Source organism: Lacerta agilis, chromosome 13, assembly GCF_009819535.1.
Source record: "Lacerta agilis isolate rLacAgi1 chromosome 13, rLacAgi1.pri, whole genome shotgun sequence".
Lineage (NCBI taxonomy): Eukaryota > Metazoa > Chordata > Lepidosauria > Squamata > Lacertidae > Lacerta > Lacerta agilis.
The window spans coordinates 34525045-34542716 of NC_046324.1; the positions used below are offsets into that span (position 1 = coordinate 34525045).

The following is a 17672-nucleotide window of genomic DNA, read 5'->3' on the forward strand; positions in this document are numbered from 1 at the left end:
GGCGGTTGTTGGGAGTGCTTTGAAGCCAGATTGAATTTATAATTGTAAATAACCTTTAAAAGATTAAAACAATATATAATTTTGTATTCTTTTTTGTTGACTAAAAGTGAGGCTATTTTGTTGAAGATTTTTAGTGTATGATAAAACAGTGGTTAACTTTGGGGTTTTTTGTCAGTTGTGTTATGATGTCAAAATGGTTTTTGTGTAGCTCACCAATTCCCATTCATGATAGATCCCTTGAATTTTTGTTTCTTGCTCTTACAAGGTTGTTCTATTGGTTTTAGGGTGCATTTTTGTGTTTTAATGATGCTGTTTGTTTGTTTGTTTGCTTAAAATATTAAGCTGTTGATAAATGCTAATAAACAAGCAAACAAATAAATTACATACATACTAAACCACCCCCCCAAAATGGTTTTTTGTGTTTATACAATTTTTATTTGTATAATAAAAGGAGCAGGTCCAGGGTGAAAAGGCCCAGGTTCAAACCTCCACTCGGTCATGAAGCTTTCTGGGTGACCTTAGGCAGTCACTCTCTTTTAGGCTAATCTACCTCACAGGGTCATTGTAAGGATTAAGGAGTCATGTAGGCCAACCTAATTTCCTTGAAGGGAATGTGAAATATAAATACAGTTAATATCTAAAGAATATTCCAGGCTACCTTGGGTATCCTGTGTCTTTGTCTGCAGAGTCTCGAGGTGTCTCTTTGTTTGACCCTTTCTTGGTTTCTTCCTTGAGTTCTCTTGAGCTCCTCGCCACACTGTTAAGATCCAGAGTGGGGAAGCTTCTTGCACTAGATTCTGAATTCTCTGGCCCCGTGGAGGTCAGTCTCCTCAGTTTTAGGCTCTGTCTTCTCCTGACTCCCAGCTGGTCATTTTCTTCTGAGCTCTTGAGATTCTGGCACTTTTCCTTGTCCTGAGCAACAGATGAAGACTGAGATGTCTTGCGAAAGTAACGGAGCTGCTGCAGCAGAAAGCTTTTCGCAGTGCAATCCTTGCTGTGAATTAAAGCAAAAGAGCTGCTCAGTCAAGCCTTACCTAAAAGATCCTAACTCCGTGGGAGTTGGTTTGAACCGTTTTCTGCCTCACCGCCAGGTAAGGGCATTAAGATCAGCAAATTGAACCCAATTACACAGCCTGGTCATTATTAGCTTGTGGAAACACAGAGGAGGGCTCTATCACTGGTAGCGGGAGCCTTATAGAATGCCCTCTCTGTTGAAATACACTCCATATTGGCATCCCACCAGCTTTGAAGATGCACTTGTTCAGGCAACTTTCTGAACCTCAACTTCCTGACCCAATTGTTCTTTGAATTGCTTTAATTGTCATGATTTTAAACAGGCTTTTGTAAAAATAAAAATAAAAATTTAATTCTGGATGTTTTTAATGTTCTCATGGAATAGCTTTATTTTGTATTTAAATTATGTCTGGGTTTTAAAATTGACTTCTTGCTCACCAAAACAAGATGTTTTGAGCATGTAACAGCAATCCTGGCCTGACTGCACTGGCTGGCAATTGGTTTCCAGGCCCAATTCGAAGTGCTGGTGTTGACCTATACAGCCTTACATGGCTAAGGACCTCAATACCTTAAGGACTGCCTCTCCTCACACAAACTGCTCTGGACCCTGCACTTGTCATCTGAGGTCCTTCTTTATGTCCCCCCTCCCTGAGAGTTTGGAGGGTGGCAACACAAGAACAAGTCTTTTCTGTGGTAGCTCCCTTTCTGCGGAATGCTCTTCCCAGAAAGGCACCATTATTGCATGCCTTTAGGTGCCAGGCAAAAACATTTCTCTTTACCCAGACCTGTGGCCATTAAATAATCTATGGCCAGTTAAAAGTGAGGGGACTGTTATTATGATTGTTTTATCAATATGCTGTCTATGTATGTTTTGGCTCTATTTCTCTCAGCCGTGATCACACAAGTTCATTATGAAAGGAAGCAATCCTACTGTAATACAGCTGAAGGGCTGTGCGTCTGCTATGATCTCAAGAGAGAGAGAGAGAGTGCACAGAATTCAGATTCATGAACTTCTTGGGGCCAGCAACAATTTTAGGAGCATACCCAATTGCTGTTGACCTGTGGAAGTTCCGCATTTGTGGAATGCCTTCCCTAGTGAAGTGCATCTGTCTCCCTCACTAGTGACTTCAAGGAGGAATTTAAAAACACATCCTATTTACCCAGGGCTCTGATGGCTGAAAGACACAGTTCACTCAAGGCACTCCTCCAAAACACACTGTTCCTGGCAACCCTGAGATCACTGCTTGAGAGAATATTTTTCACCATTTTTAGAATGCTTTAAAAAATATTTTCCATTATTGATGTGTTTGCCACCCTGGGCTCCTTCAGGAGGAAGGGCAGGATAGGAAACCTGTTTCATACAGGAACGCTCACAAAAGAGCCCAGATCAGCTGCAGTGCTCGTTGGCAAACCTGAGTTTGGTGCCAGATAATCTGTGAAAAGGCCCTTAGTGTTCAGTTTTTAAAAGCCAATTTAGCAGCGCTTGTAAAGCTCTGTGTCAGTCGGTCTTCCTTGTGACTGCAGAAGAGGCCTGGCTCTGGAAAGGCATCTAATTCTTGTCACGTTAGCAGTTCATGGAAATGTGGGATGTCTTTATTCTGTACCGTGATGGCTGGGGAAGCTCTTTCATCCCCTCTTCCACTTTCTCTCGGTCTGTCACTTCCATTTCCTCCTCCTCCTCCTCCTCATCTGTGGAGCTGCTGCTCCAGCTACAAAGTGAACAAGAAATCCCATTAATGCTTCATTACTGACTGCTCCCATTCTCTATCACAATACCCAAAGATTTGATCAGAGCGTTCATGCCACCAGTTATTGTTGGTAACAAGTTCAATGCAAACTGGGAGCTGAAGAGGAGTTTCTGCAGCAGATATCCAGGAGACATTTGGGGGGGGGGGTTGCTCAGTGGGAAGACTGGGGAAGACTCCTGCCCGAGATTCTGAAGAGCTGCTGCTATTTAGCATAGGCCACTGGTCACTGGTGGAGAAGCTTTCTTTAGTCTGAGGGCCGCATTCCCTTGTGTGCAAACTCCTGGGGGCAACATGTCAATGATGGATGAAGCCAGAGGCAAAAGTGAGGAGAACAACAATCCTTGTAACCCTTGCCTTTATGTGGAAGGTTGCATTCCAGCCACACAACACACACACACACCCCTCTTGATCATCCATCTAGATATGCAAGAAGCAGTATTGCAGCTCAAGGACACATTCCAGGAAGGCAGAAGCACTTGAGGAAGGGTGGAGTATGTTCGGTTTCAGAAGTAGCCTTGGGGCCTGGAATGTGTCCTGAAGGCTGGACAGAGAAGTCTGGAGGGCCACTTTTGGACATGATGTACTTGAAACTCACTTCTGAAAACTGCACACATAATGAATTGAACAGCATCGCTTCCACATCCCACTAAAAGGGTTCTTCCGCACAATCTGATGTAGTCAGTAGTACAAAAGAATATTGTGTGCCCTTTCATGCTCAGAACTCAGTTTTTTAATAGTTAGAAGAGCTGCCTTGCAATTTTATTTTATTTTTACCCACAGTGTGTTACAGGCAATTGCATGAATGACTACTTTATATTTATGGCCTATGATAACAGGCAATGTAATTAAGCCACTTTGCCCATAGTCTACAGTAACCTCCTCCTAACTCTTGATTAATATTGCACTTGGGCCTATTTTAACTCCCTTTACTATTCTGGTGCTCGGAATCCTTTAATCTCAAGGAGAAAACAAATCAGCAGCTCCCCTGACATCCTTTGTCAGAATGGTTTGGTACTGTGTTCCCAGAATCCACAGAGATGCATCATCCAGCACTAGTGCATTTAAGAACCAATAAAAACTGGTTTCCCAGTTTGCGTTTTCTTAAAATCAGCCTTGGTCATGAGATGGAGTGTGACAGGTGTATCTGAATTGAATTCATATTGCCATATTAAAAACAAAGATCAACAGAACTGCAGGATGTGGACATAAGACAGGGATGGGGAAGCTGTGGCCTTCCAGATGTTGATGGGTACAAACTCCCATCAAACCCACTAAGCAGGGCCAATTATCAGGGAATGCTGAGAGTTGGAGTCCAACGACATCTAGAGGGTCATAGATTCCCCAGCCCTGGCACAAGATGATTCTCAGTTAAGGTTGAGTTATGGTGGATACAACTTTATGAGCAGAACATAGCATTTGTATGACATGGGCCTCTCACAGAAAGGGAGAATATATTTACAGCAAGCTGCCATATACCAAGTCACAGATGACTGGTCCATCTAGGTCAGTACTGTCTACACTGACTGACAGCAGCTTCCTAGAATTTCAGGCAGGAGTCTTTCCCAACCCTACCTGAAGATCAGATGTTGTGGAACTACAACTCCCATCATCCCTGGCCATGCTTGCTGGGGCTCATGGGAGTTGCAGTTAGTTCAGCAACATTGGGTGTGGGTGTGTGTCAGGGTCATGTGGAAGCCTCTCACGAGAAAATGCACTTACTAGGCTGGTTGCTTTAGGGTAATATTTATTAAGTTCATATTTACAAGCCAGAGCTCATTTCTCACACACCCGACCCATCACTCTCAGTTGCCAGCAACGTCGGCTTGCGGGACCGCAAAGCGACCTGCCTACACTGCTCATGTTGTTTCCTCTCCCTTTGCTCCACTGCTGAGGGAACGGCAACACGCCACAGCCTCTTGGTCGCTCCTCTCTCCCCACCCTCCCTCTGTTCCAAACCCCTTTCTGACTGTCCCATGCCAGGGGGTCACCCACACCTGCTGTAGACACTGGGTGTGGAACCTGAGACCTTCTGCATGCAAAGCAGATGTGCTACGAGTGCTCAGGACTTACTTCAGAACCTGGACTTGTATGCCTGCTTGTAAGGATGATTCACTTGGCAGGCACAAGACACAGGGCCTTTTTATATGAAAGTCCTCAGACTACGGAAATCCCCAATTAAATGTGCATGGTCTCAGCACAACCAACCTTTGGCCTTAATCCGCACGATACATTTAACACACTATAATACTACTATAAACAGTTATGGCTCCCCCCCAAAAAAGAATTGTGGGAACTGTAGTTTGTTCAGGGTACTGAGAGTTGTTAAGAGATCCCCATTCCCCTCAAAGAGCTGAGAGAAGCCCAGCACCCAGCCCAGATTTGTGAAGGGTGTTTTCTGGGACTGCCAACCAGTTAAAATAACGTTGCTTGATAAAGCCAGTTCAGTTTAAATGCATTTTCATGGCCTTAGACTCTCACAATATAGGTTGCTTTCTGCAAAAACTGAAGAAAGTGTACAATAACATGTACAAGCTACTCATCTCCAGAATAAAAGGCCATCTTTACTCTCTCTCTTTTTCATTCCAGCAAAATGCCAGAACCAACTCAATATCCCCTTGACTTGCAGCCCCGCTGCTCAAAATGAGCCCCTGCTAGCTGACCAACAATAGCTCTAATTCATTAACCTACCATTTATACTGATTACTGCTGACAGTCCTGGTATTTCCCACACAATTCTTCCACTAGAAATCAAAGGTCTGGCTCCATCGGACATGTGTCTAATGAGAAGGAAAAGAGGCCCTGCCAAGCTGGAAAAGGACCTAAGGAGTTGCCTTGTGCCAAGTCAGACCAATGGAGAAACATGAGGAGAGATTTGATTTGGTTCACATTCAAATGTGAACCTACCTAATTTGCACTTTGTGAAACATCATGCAAACCAAAACGCAACCATCCTTCAAAATTCAAACTTTTCAAAATTTCACAGTGCTGATCTCCAGCCAAGCAGTGCACACAAAAAGCATAAAGCACAAAGATGCACACATTAATGAGGGGGGGGACATACAAAAATGCCTTATATTAGTGAAAATTGCTCTACAAATATGTGCTTTTTAGGCAAAATTGCATACAAACACGTGTCTACTAGGACAAAATTTGCACTAAAATGCTGGTGAGTTTTCATGAGGACTTTTAAAGAAAGAAATCAATCACAAACCAATGTGGAAACATGGAGAACTAAACGTAAGACTGGGAAAAGGAAAATCAGAGAGAAACAAAAACTGAGATTTGCCCATCCCTATCTACTCCAGATGCCACAGAGGACTCAGGAATGTGTCTTTCCCATCATCTCTACCTCATCCTTTTCAATAGTGATTCCATTACACTTGAGACCTTCTTCAGCAGGCATGGGGGAACCTCTGGCCCTCCATATATTGCTGAACTACTGCTCCATTCAGTGCCAGCAAGCATGGTCAAGGACCAGGATGATGGAGCTGTAGTTTAGCAAAATCTGAGAGCCAGAGGTTCTCCACACCAGTTCAACCGCCTAAGCATGTGTCCTGCCATTGAGCTACGTGCTCCTGGAATGCAGTACTGGTCTCATGAGGTAGCTACTGCAGCTCCTCCGCCTTCAGTTGTTGCTAAGCCCTAGGATGGATTAAAACATCCCATATGATGATGTTAGTTCTCAAATCTTAAAGGGTACAAGGGTGGTGTTTGCTTCTTCGCTGCCTCTGATCCCACAGATGTCACATGCTGCCAATTACCTTTGCTGTTCATCAGCCAATGACTCAGACTTCTGAGATGTTGTGTCCCTTAGATCAATATATACCGTTGGCGGCTCTGGAAAACATTGCAGTTCAAATGGAGGAAGGCTTTGGCCGTTTGTCCGTGATGCCAGGATGGGTACATCTCTTGGGAATACAAATCATTGTGTCAGTGGATTATCCACCATCACAAAGTAACGCACAAAATAAGTTTTGTTAAAAGAATTTCTAAACATAACAAGAAGTCTGTTGTATAATGTTCTAGAAAAGAAAGCATCTCCTGTTGCATTTTGTCCACGACAGGCATGTCTATGCTACAAATTTAAACCAATTTGAAAATGGTTTAGTTGACATTGCTCCTACACAAGGAGTGCCAGGAACTGCAGTACTTTGCAGAGGCTAAGAAGAAGAAAATGCTTAATTTTAAGAGGTCTTATTGGGGGCAGGAGATGCTATGACCATTAAACCAGCCTTACATCCTTGGCCCAGTCCTGGAAACTACCCTTTATTTTGTTGGAAGTCTTTATCAAAAGCATTGACGTCAGGTGTGTATAAAAATGAATTCTTAAAGGCTTGAGGACCTACCTCCCATCTCCCTGGCACTCATTGAAGTTGGGAAACTTGGCAAGGCACCTCCTGCGGTGTGAGAAAAATGCCCTTGACTGCTTGAGGCATAGCTCTTCCAGCTTTCCCATGAGCCTTGTTTGTGACTGAGCCCTGACAGCTTCTGAAGGTGAAATAAAGAGAAACACTCAGTCCAGCTGCCGGAAAGAATTTCAATGTTAGCATCGTTATGATTTCCCCAAAGGACACGAATGGGAGGGATGGTAAAGTGAGCGATGTCGTTATTCAAGGAAACTAGAAATTAAATCAGGCTTCCCAAAAGTGAAGTGCCAGACCACCAAGAGAGGTGCACACAGAAGCCTGGCTGGGGGGGGGGCGAGGGGTAGGGGACAATGCACAGGGAGGTTGGAATCTATTGCAGAACCTCAAGTCTGGCTGAATGCAAAAGGCTGGGAAGAGCAATGCTAGATGTAGATGGGGGAGATACAAGTGTGCAGAAACAGTATAAATCCATTACTCAAGTTGGAGGGGCATTGGGGGTGAAGGGAAAGCTGCAATCTGACAGATGGTAGCTCCTATGGCCTGGGGCATTTTGGAGGCAGAGGGAGAGGCCTTTGCCAGTTGGTGGGCCACTTTTCTATGAGGATTTTCAGGGCACTCCAAGCCCTCTGGGGCATGTGCCTGCTTCCCAGATTATACAAGGTCCTGAAGGTATACAAGTATACTTGAAGGAGCATCTCCACCCCCATCCTTCAACCCGGACAGTGAGGTCCAGCAGCGAGGGTCTTCTAGCGATTCCCTCACTGCGACATGCAAAGTTACAGGGAACCAGGCAGAGGGCCTTCTCGGTAGTGGCACCCGCCCTGTGGAACTCCCTCCCATCAGATGTCAAAGAAATAAACAACTATATGACATTTAGAAGACATCTGAAGGCAGTCCTGTTTAGGGAAGTTTTTAATGACTGATGTTTTAATGTATTTTTAATCTTTTGTTGGAAGCCACCCAGAGTGGCTGGAGAAACCCAGCCAGATGGGTGGGGTAGAAATAATAATATATCATCATCATCATCATCATCAGACAGGTCAAACCCCAGTCTTCAATATGATGCTGTCAGGCCAGGTGGCCAACACCACTCCACTGCTCTCTGTCAGGCTATTCTTCCTCAGGCTCAGTTCTTTTGCATCCTTGCCTGCTCCTCACTTCACTACATTCTGTCTTTTAGGATTTTGTCCCCCTGCTCCTGCCCTTTGGACTCCCATAACTTTCCTAGCGTTGATGGAGAATTCTAAGAAACCAAAACATCAGTGCAGTTTTGAAAGGTTCCGTCTGCCATCTTGATTCCAATTGGCTTCCAACTGTATCCAAACATAGAAAAAAAACCTGCTCCTTGATCTTGGGAATCACCATTCCAAATCTGACTATAGTGTCTTAAGAGGTGTCCAAATGCAGGCGCAACTTTCCAATAATGGGCTGTACCCAATTAAGTTCTACTCAGAGCACATCCATTCAAAATAATGGAAATTTGTCGTGCTCAATGGCCTGACTTCCAAAGCCCTATAAAATTGATCCGGTCAGATCTCTAGCAAAATCTGACCCTTCCTCAGCAGCCCATTGGACGAGGAGGAGGAGATAGAGGAAAGAAAGGGCGTGTCAGAGAAAGAGAGAGCGCACACACGAAATGGTGACTCCACCCACCATGGGTGGAAATTACAGGGGACGTGGCTATGGACAGAACAGAGGTTCTGTAGCCCTGCTGTAGATGGGCTGCAATCCCTGGTATATTTCCCTGGAAGTGATTTCATTAAAACAATGGGACTTGTTTTTGAGTAAACCTGCACAACGGGGTAAAAAGCCTCTGGCCTGCTGACCAAACTTGGCCTGGCAAGACATTTTGGGGAAAACCATGCCCAACTGTGGGTCAGCTAAGGGCAAGGCTTCAAATGAACAATCAGGAGCTTAAAGTGACCTCCTGATTGTTCCTTTGCTGGAACAAGTCACACTCCCCCTGCCCATCTACAGATTTGGTCCTGTGGAGTGGAGAAATAAGGATCTGGCCCACTGGCCAGGAAACTGGAGAGGATGGGACTCAAATCTGGCATGACTTTTGATCTCAATTCTGCAATCAGACTTCAGCCCTCATGGATGCACATTCACCATGGTTCACTGAAGGAAAAGCAGCCTCCACTGTACAATTTCTATCGCCACTTTGCTTCTCCAGGTCCTGTAGTACCTTGTCTAGATTCCACTTCTCAATGTCCTGAAAGGAGAACAGTTTGCAGTTGAATGGGGCCACCATAAAGTTCAAGTTTAAAAGGCTGTTAGCTTTATCCTAATTTCTTCTAATAATACATTATTGTGTGCAATTCTGATGAATACACACATCTTTGCAAGCAATTTCCTTTAATATAATACATTTTTGTTGTTATTTTCACTGATGCAGTTCAATGCACACTAGTATATTCATTTTTATACACGTTGATTGGCTGGAGAATTGCACTGCAAAATTTGGAAAAGTTATTATTTCAAAGGATGGCTGTTGTTCCATTTGTGTATTATTTGGGAAGGTGTGAATTGTGAGATAATCAGCCGCCTATAACTAACATGCTTAGGTCTAATTAACGCATGAAGGGCTTAAAACCATAGAGTATGGTGTTCTGCCAAGCTTAGCTATGTCCACTTCCCCTCACTTTGGGAAGAACTAGGTATTCAGACCTATTGTTCTCCCCCAGCCTACTTGATGTATAGATGCTCCAGGTTGCTCCAGCTCAGACCGCATGGCTCTCACAAACCACTCTTGAGTTCCTATACCAATAATTAAGAAACTTTCACCACTCTGTAACTAAGCTACGTTTTACCGCCTGTACAACTTTTTCTGAATGCTCTATGGAAAAGCACATGAATCTGTCCTTCCGAATAAATAATTTTTAACTTACTAAAGATGTGGTCTTTCCCTATGCTGGGAGAAGAGGGGACTATTTTGCAAATCACTTGGAAGGGCATATTATAAGGTCTAATAGCCTATATTGCCAAGCCTGAATTTGTTGCAGGTTTTAAATCTCTGCTGGGGTTCCTTCACCAAAAAGTACTTGCCCCAAACTTGGATCTTGGCATCCAGGAATTCTCCTTTCTATGTGAATTTTTTTCCTTGAACCAACATGAATTTCATAAGTACACCTCTGAACACGAACTGAATTGAATTTCTTCCCCATCCTTACCAACAACAGCACTGCCAATTGTTGAATCATAGTTAAGCAAAGAGGGAATGGACTGATGGACTACACACTCTTTCTCCCATCCCCTACTTTGGAGGGCAAATTGTCCCTATAGGATTCAACTGCATTTAATTGTTACATTGGTAGTGGTCTTAATCGTACTTAGGACTAAGTAACCCAGGTTCCCACATAACCCAGGATCTGAAACCTGCCTACCTGCTCCCTTTAGATGGCTGATTCCCCTGCCAGGTTTAACTGCAAACAACTGTTAAATTGAAAGTGCCATTCATGGCGGCTGGGAGCTAATCATGGCTCTTTGGTAATAGACAATCTGAAGCCAGAAACTAAACATGGTTTCAGATATTCTCTTAAACAATGAGCAATGTTATTGCTGATTCAATTGCGTTTTTGTATTGTAACTTTCGAAAATGAAGAAAAAGGCACTTTCTGATTTTCCTGCTGAAAAGATAAAGCCCTATTCATCTGAACTAGGCTGCCAAGCTGCTCAAAGGGGCGTCAGCTATGTTTCTGTATATTTGTTCTCAACTCACATGTGGAAAAAGGTAATAGGAACAGCATGTTTTTCATAATATGAACTCTTACGAGTGTGATGTTGTTGCTGTTATTTTTTCCACACTAGAGCTGTGGATCTCTGTTATAAACTGACAGTTTCAGGGCAGACCATAATAGCATTTGCTATATCATTCTGAAGACTGCCAATTACAACTCACTAGCATCACAGCTACAACAAACATGTAAATTCAATCCTTTCATTCTGATCCAAACAGTCTCAGTGCTGAAAGCTAATGCAGTTTCCATTGTAATAATCCCCTTTGTCTGTCACGCCATCTCAAAAGAGGCTCTTCACTGTTTCGTGGATGATAAACCTCAAAGGAGTGAAGGAGCTCTGATTAGCGCTTCTCTAACAGGGCAGATTTTGCTTTTGGCAGTCGCCAGATCCTTCGATTTAATTTGTAATGTAAGACTGGAGCTAACTAACCGTGGTTTGGCAAAGACGAGAGAGATTTACTGGCTGAAACAAGCAGTGTCTCTCCTGGGAGAGAGTAGGAGATGGAGAAAGTAGGGCAACAGAAACTGCATTGGATCCCAGAACTTTGTCAGAGGAGATGAACAAATACAGTTAGTGCAATCCTGTATGTTTACTCAGAAGCAGGCCCACCTTATCCATAGAGGCTAGTGGCGTGGGGTGCCACGGCACCAAGTTCTGGAGGGCGCATGGGGAACACTAAATGAACGTGCTGAGTGAGGGTGCGTGCGCGCTCCCAAGTGCTGGCTCGGTTTTTCCCCTTTTAGCCTGCAGGCGCTGAATTCTGCAGGGCGCCAGAAGGCTAAAAGGGAAAAAACCGAGCCAACACTTGGCAGGAGCGGCGCACGTGCTCTCGCTTGCTCGGCACAGGCCCGCCCACTCGGTGTGCTGCCTGCCGTGGCCACCGTGGCACGAAGCAGCCAGCTGAGCTGGGAGGCACCGCGTCCAGCCTCCACCTTTCCCCACCGGAGGAGCCACCCTCCAGTCACTGCCCACCTCCTCCAGCCCTAAACAAGGTCGAAAACTCTGGGAAAGGGGGGGTGCCGGAGGGATGTTTGCACCATGGCGCCGGATATGCTTAAGACGGCCCTGCTCAGAAGCAAGGGCAGGCAAAAAAAATTCAGCCCAGGGGCCACATTCCCTCCTGGGCAACCATCCAGGGGCCACTGCCACATGCCAATGGTGAAGGGTCAGAGGCAAAAGTGGGGAGAACAATGGGTGTAAGCTTTACCTTTGCATAGTAGACTAGTTTCTAAACACAGTCACACAACCCTCTTGATCCTCCATCCAAACAAACCAGTGTCATTATCAAAGTCCAGTATGAAGCAGGATTGGTAAGGGGCGTGGCTGCAGAGGGGTGTGGCCTGAGGGGCTGCATTTGGCCCCTTGGCCTAAGGTTCCCCAACTGTGAAATCCAATTACACAGTTATTGTATATGGCAGCCTTCCCCAATTTGGTGTTCTTCCAACTGCTCCTGACAGCATGCCCAATGGGCAGGGATGATGGGAGATGTGGTCCAAAACATATGGAGGAAACTAGGTTGGGGAACACTGTCAAATGCTGAAATACATCAGTACAGTGACTAAGTTTATGAGCTCTGAGACAGACTCTCCCCAATTCAAATCTCACTTCAGCCATGGATTTGCTAGAGCTAGAGCAGAGATGGGGGCATCAGTGGCCTTTCAGATGCTGGCTGGGAATGATGAGTGCCTGAGTCCATCAACCTCTGGAGGACCAACGGTTCCCCTTTCCAAGGCAATAGCTATGAATACAGTGGCATGGAGTGGTGGTGATGGGGACTCCTGCGGTAATAGGATGGACTGTAGCACTGCAGGAGATGGATGCCATTTTTTAATTGCACCACTATTTGGAAAACTAGTATACCAAGGAGCAGGCTGGGCTAGATCCTTTCTCCCTAATGTGGTTGGGTTTTCTTTTACTGGCACAGCACTGGGGCTTTATAGGCAGGGAAGCATTTGAAAATGGCACTCCTTGCCTGGTGAAATGAATGAAGCAATCCAAGAAGGTAGCTAAATCAGACTTCCAGTGGTGGCAGAAATCTTGCCGCTTTCACAGCTGGCATAAAATACGCAAAAGGGTTTTTTAAAAAAATAATCAGAACAAATTACTTAAGATTTATTTCTTCAGTGTATAAAATCTCAAGAGGAAGTCTTACTAGAGAAATTAGGCTGTCGGGGGTGTGTGTGTGTGTGTGTGTGTGTGTGTGATAAAAACGTTGAGCACAGAGCCCCTGCATATGGCATGTATAATGCAGCAGTTCCAAAACTATGACCTTCCTAGGTTGGGTTTTACAAGAAAAAGAAAACCACAAAAACCTCATAGTAAGTAGCCTACAGGTGGCCAACACAGCACCTTTTGGCCAGAGATAGGTCATTCCCCGCCCCGCCCCCTGCAGATAGCTGAAAGTGATTGGAGAAGCAGGCTAACTTTGCACTCTCTTCAAGAATAACCCCTTTTACACAAGAGAAGTAGCTTGTTGTCAGACTCGCATAGCAGGGCTAGGGCAGTGTTTTTCAACCACTGTTCCGCGGCACACTAGTGTGCCGCGAGATGTTGCCTGGTGTGCCGTGGGAAAAATTGAAAAATTACTTTATATATAGTCAATATAGGCACAGAGTTAAATTTTTTAACATTTTCTAATGGTGGTGTGCCTCGTGATTTTTTTCATGAAACAAGTGTGCCTTTGCCCAAAAAAGGTTGAAAAACACTGGGCTAGGGGATTGTCTCTGTGACATGGTTTTATTAGATGCTTTCGTTTTAGGGGACTAAAATAAATTATCTCCTCCAATGTATCCTTCTGACACTGTCACATCAGATTTGCAGTTGGTAACACCAGCATCGCAATCAATCTACCTTACTTTAGTTTCTGCTCTTGGTTAGGGATGCTTGAGGAATTTAATTCCATTTGCAGACCTCCCTTGCAACTCTCAAAGTAATGAGCGTATCAGAACCTAATTACCGTTTGGATTTCACAGATCTCCAGATTTTGCTCTCCTCAAAACCACCAAAATCTGTTTAAATGTTCATCTCAGGATATCATGCATTTATAAATGCAAACATTAATATGCAATACATATTTAAATACAATTTTGCCATAAAACATGTATTGAAATATGTACTAAAATTTAAAAAGATCTGCGTGGATTTAAAAAGTAATGATCACAGATTAATACATAAATAGCATGGAATGGACTTAAGAACGAGCACATCTGAAATTGACCAATAGACTGAGCTGTGCATCCCTACTCTTGGTACTGGCCTTGTCAGTTGGCCAGAGCTGATGGACTTTGGAAGGGGTTAAGCAACAGCTAGGATTGTGAGAAGGCATTGATTTCCATTCTGACCCGTGTTCATCGCATGCAACACTGTTACCATTCTGCTGCATTTCTGCTTCCAATGAAAACTATGCCATTTGGCTTGCTCTCCATTGTAGTTCAATTTGACATAATTAATTACATTATTCCACACCATTCATTTCAGTGCAAAGCAGACACAATGCAAATGGTGATGGTTGTGGGGAGTTATCAGTTAAGTATCATTTGCAGACTGGACAACAGCAACAGCAGATAATATTGATTTCTGTACAGTGGTACCTTGGGTTACATATCCCTCTGGATAAGTAATCTTCGGGTTGTGAATGCGGCAAACCCGTAAGTATATACTTCCGGGTTTCGCTGTGTGTGCATGCACAGATGCGATCTGCGCAACACTAGCGTCCGCAGAAGCACTCATTTGCACCATGCACACACATAGAAGGGTGCCTCCAGTTACGGATTTTTGGGATACAGCTGGGCCTCTGGAACGGATCCCGTCCATAACCAGAAGTACCACTGTACTGGACAAGGGACAAATAAGCAAACAATGAAAATTTCCACTCCCATGTCTGGTTCCATTGGGATTCTCTGACATCCTTAGCAAAACAGCCAACATAACAGTCATTGTCACCTGTACTGAGCATTTTTTTTCTGTCCCAAGAGACTCACTAGAGAGACATGAAAGACCCCTTTAATAGAAAAACAATAATGTGATGAGTGTGCTCAAAACAATGACTCTCTCATACCACCTTGAGCTCTCTTAAAAACAAATGCAAATTCCCACCCTTTATCTACCAGTAAAATTAACATTCAGCCTAACAAGATCAGATAATATTCTGCATGCTTAGACCTTCAACTTCCACAGACAACAAAGAAGAGAGAACTCAGAGAGGCTGTTCTGAAGAAGAATAGAGACCCATATTATTATGTGTACCTTGAAGGCAAAAAGCATCAGCTCTCGGGGGTGTTCAGCTGAAATAGCTCCTGGCTCCTGTTCTGCAATTTCTAAATTGTTGTTATTGTTTTTTGTTTGGGGATGACCTAGTTCTCCAGAAGGGGGTCCCAATGTCGCCTTGGAGAGAATTTTAGTTTCTATTAGTTTCCTTCGTTCTTTTTCACTGGTGTTTAGCACCAAAAGAGGTGACACTTCCACAGATGGTAATGTATCAGGTGAAGAGCTCAGTCTCCCCTTATTTTCCCTGACATCTCGTTCTTGGTCTCTGGGGACCCCTGAGATTCCCTCTCCAGGTTTATGCTCATTTGTAGAGGACACTGAAGGAGCAATGGCCTGTTGGTTTGACTTTTCTTCCGTCACAAGATCAAATCCGCCCTTGTCTAGTAACACAAGTCCCCTAGGACTCTTGTCTTTCTGAAAAGCTGAACCTTCTCCATCTTCATTCCAGGTCTCTCTTGGATGTCTCATAAACTCAAATGTTTTCTAAAAGTGCAAGAAAGATACCAGTTACATCTTGGTAAACAATACTAAGTATGTGAAGAACAGATATTCAAAATTATAAAGACCAAATGAGCAACTTGTGAATTCAAACATGGTGGCTCATGAGAATTACTTGTTGGGTCCCACCATTGATAACCATTAAAAACCAGAAAAATGTATCTCAGTGGCAGAGCATCTGCCTTGCATGCAGAAGGTCCAGCCTCAATCCCCAGCATCTCCAAGTAAGGCTAAGAGAGAAATATTGGGCAACTCTTCACTACTGGTAATACTCAGTTAGATAAACCAATGATCTGTCTCTGTATAAGGTAGCTTTCTGTGTTTGTCATTGTGGTGGGGACTGCTGAGAGACCAGCTTCTTGTGTGCATGCACACACACACACACACACACACACACACACACATACACACTGTCATTTTTAGCTGCCATTTCAGATGGCTACAGCAGAGGAAGAGATGCAAAGTAGGTTCCACCTCATCAACTTTGCTGAGAGACCTGCTCCACCTCTCAGTTTCCTTTCATGCTGGTCATTATATGAGCTTTGTAACTGGTGCCTTTGTGCCTTCTTTATCCCAGAAGGTGTCGCTTTTGGATTTGAATTGATTTTATGTATGTGCTGCTGTTGTTTTCATATTTATATGTTTGTTGTAAAAAAAACAAAAAAAGTTTTTATTTATGCAATTGTTTCATCTGTAACTATATACACAACTGTTTTATATATGTTCTTATACCGTAAATCGCTTCAGGGTGTCTTATGAAGAGTAATTCATAAATGAAATAAATAAATAAATATTTTTGGTCTTAATACAGGCATTACCCTACTGGGGCTGAACCCAGTTATGTTAGGTAGGAACAATCACCTGCAAGTGTGCTTCTTCTGGAGGAAGGTCTTCAAGTTCCTCTGAGAAGTCAGGAACCAGGTTGGGTTGATCACGCTGGAAGATGAAAAGCTCCCCATCATCTTCATTGCAATCAGACTATCAAACAGAGAAAAGAAACTGGGTGACATTCATTCCAGGGTGGATTTGATTTAAATCAAACTGATTTAAATCACGATTTAAATCACTAGTCAGTAAGGCTCAGAAGTACCGGTAAGTGTGGATACTAAACTGCTGGGCATCTCACACTAGCTGAAGTACATAAAGTTGTGAACTTCAAGCACACTTTCTTGGAAGTAAATACAGTGGTACCTTGGGTTACAGATGCTTCAGGTTACAGACGCTTCAGGTTGCAGACTCCGCTAACTCACAAATAGTACCTCGAGTTAAGAACTTTGCTTCAGGATGAGAACAGAAATCGTGCAGTGGCGGCGCAGCAGCAGCGGGAGGCCCCATTAGCTAAAGTGGTACCTCAGGTTCAGAACAGTTTCAGGTTAAGAATGGACCTCCAGAACGAATTAAGTTCTTAACCCAAGGTACCACTGTAATGTCAAAATTTATGCAACTGAAAATATGAAACAATGCAATGGAACTGAACAGAGTTCATGGTAAATACTGCAGTGCTGCTCCATAGGATTAACAATGAGATTAATTATGTGTATGTTAAAAAAATACCACAATTATCAAGATACAATTTAAATTACCACAACGTGTCATGGGCAAAAAAGCTGTTTTTTCAGTGTTTATAAAATCAACTCCTTAAATTTTGACTCTACGTAGGCAAGACAGTTTGAACTGAAGACTGTCTTCCTGAGAATTTTGCTATCATTTGTGCCTTGGATGGCTAATACAGATGGTTTGAGATTGAAAGAACAGAAAATGGAGAATGGCACTTACCACTAATGTGTCAGAATCCATTGAAGGAATCTGATCTTTCACTGCAGACAGGATGGCTCCCCATTGGAAAGGAGCTGTCGGAAGGTTAGGACCCCCCTCTTTTTCCTTGTTTTGATCCTCTGATGCCATATGAAGTGATCCTGTATGACCTACTCAGCTGAATTTCAGATGCTGGTGCTAAAGAAAGAACAGAGTAGAATAAACACAGGGTAGGAATGTCTACATCAAGGATGGAGAATGTGTGGCCCTCCAGATGTTATTG

The 17672-nt window shown here is 43.7% G+C and overlaps 1 protein-coding gene across 2 annotated transcripts in view; it reads right to left on the minus strand.

The window, feature by feature from the left end:
- C13H16orf71 (chromosome 13 C16orf71 homolog) overlaps positions 1–17617 on the minus strand; it is a 35184-nt gene extending 17567 nt beyond the window's left edge. The window contains exons 1-8 of one of the 2 annotated variants that reach the window (XM_033167828.1): positions 17411–17617; positions 16496–16612; positions 15116–15619; positions 9242–9344; positions 7109–7250; positions 6524–6670; positions 2619–2723; positions 659–994 (exon numbers count right to left, since the gene is read on the minus strand). In XM_033167828.1, the coding sequence (XP_033023719.1) occupies positions 659–994; positions 2619–2723; positions 6524–6670; positions 7109–7250; positions 9242–9344; positions 15116–15619; positions 16496–16612; positions 17411–17539 (1583 nt within the window). In that variant the 5' untranslated portion in view covers positions 17540–17617. The remainder of the gene's footprint in view (positions 1–658; positions 995–2618; positions 2724–6523; positions 6671–7108; positions 7251–9241; positions 9345–15115; positions 15620–16495; positions 16613–17410) is intronic. The other variant, XM_033167827.1, reaches the window with a different exon arrangement.
- Between the last annotated feature and the right edge of the window lie 55 nt (positions 17618–17672).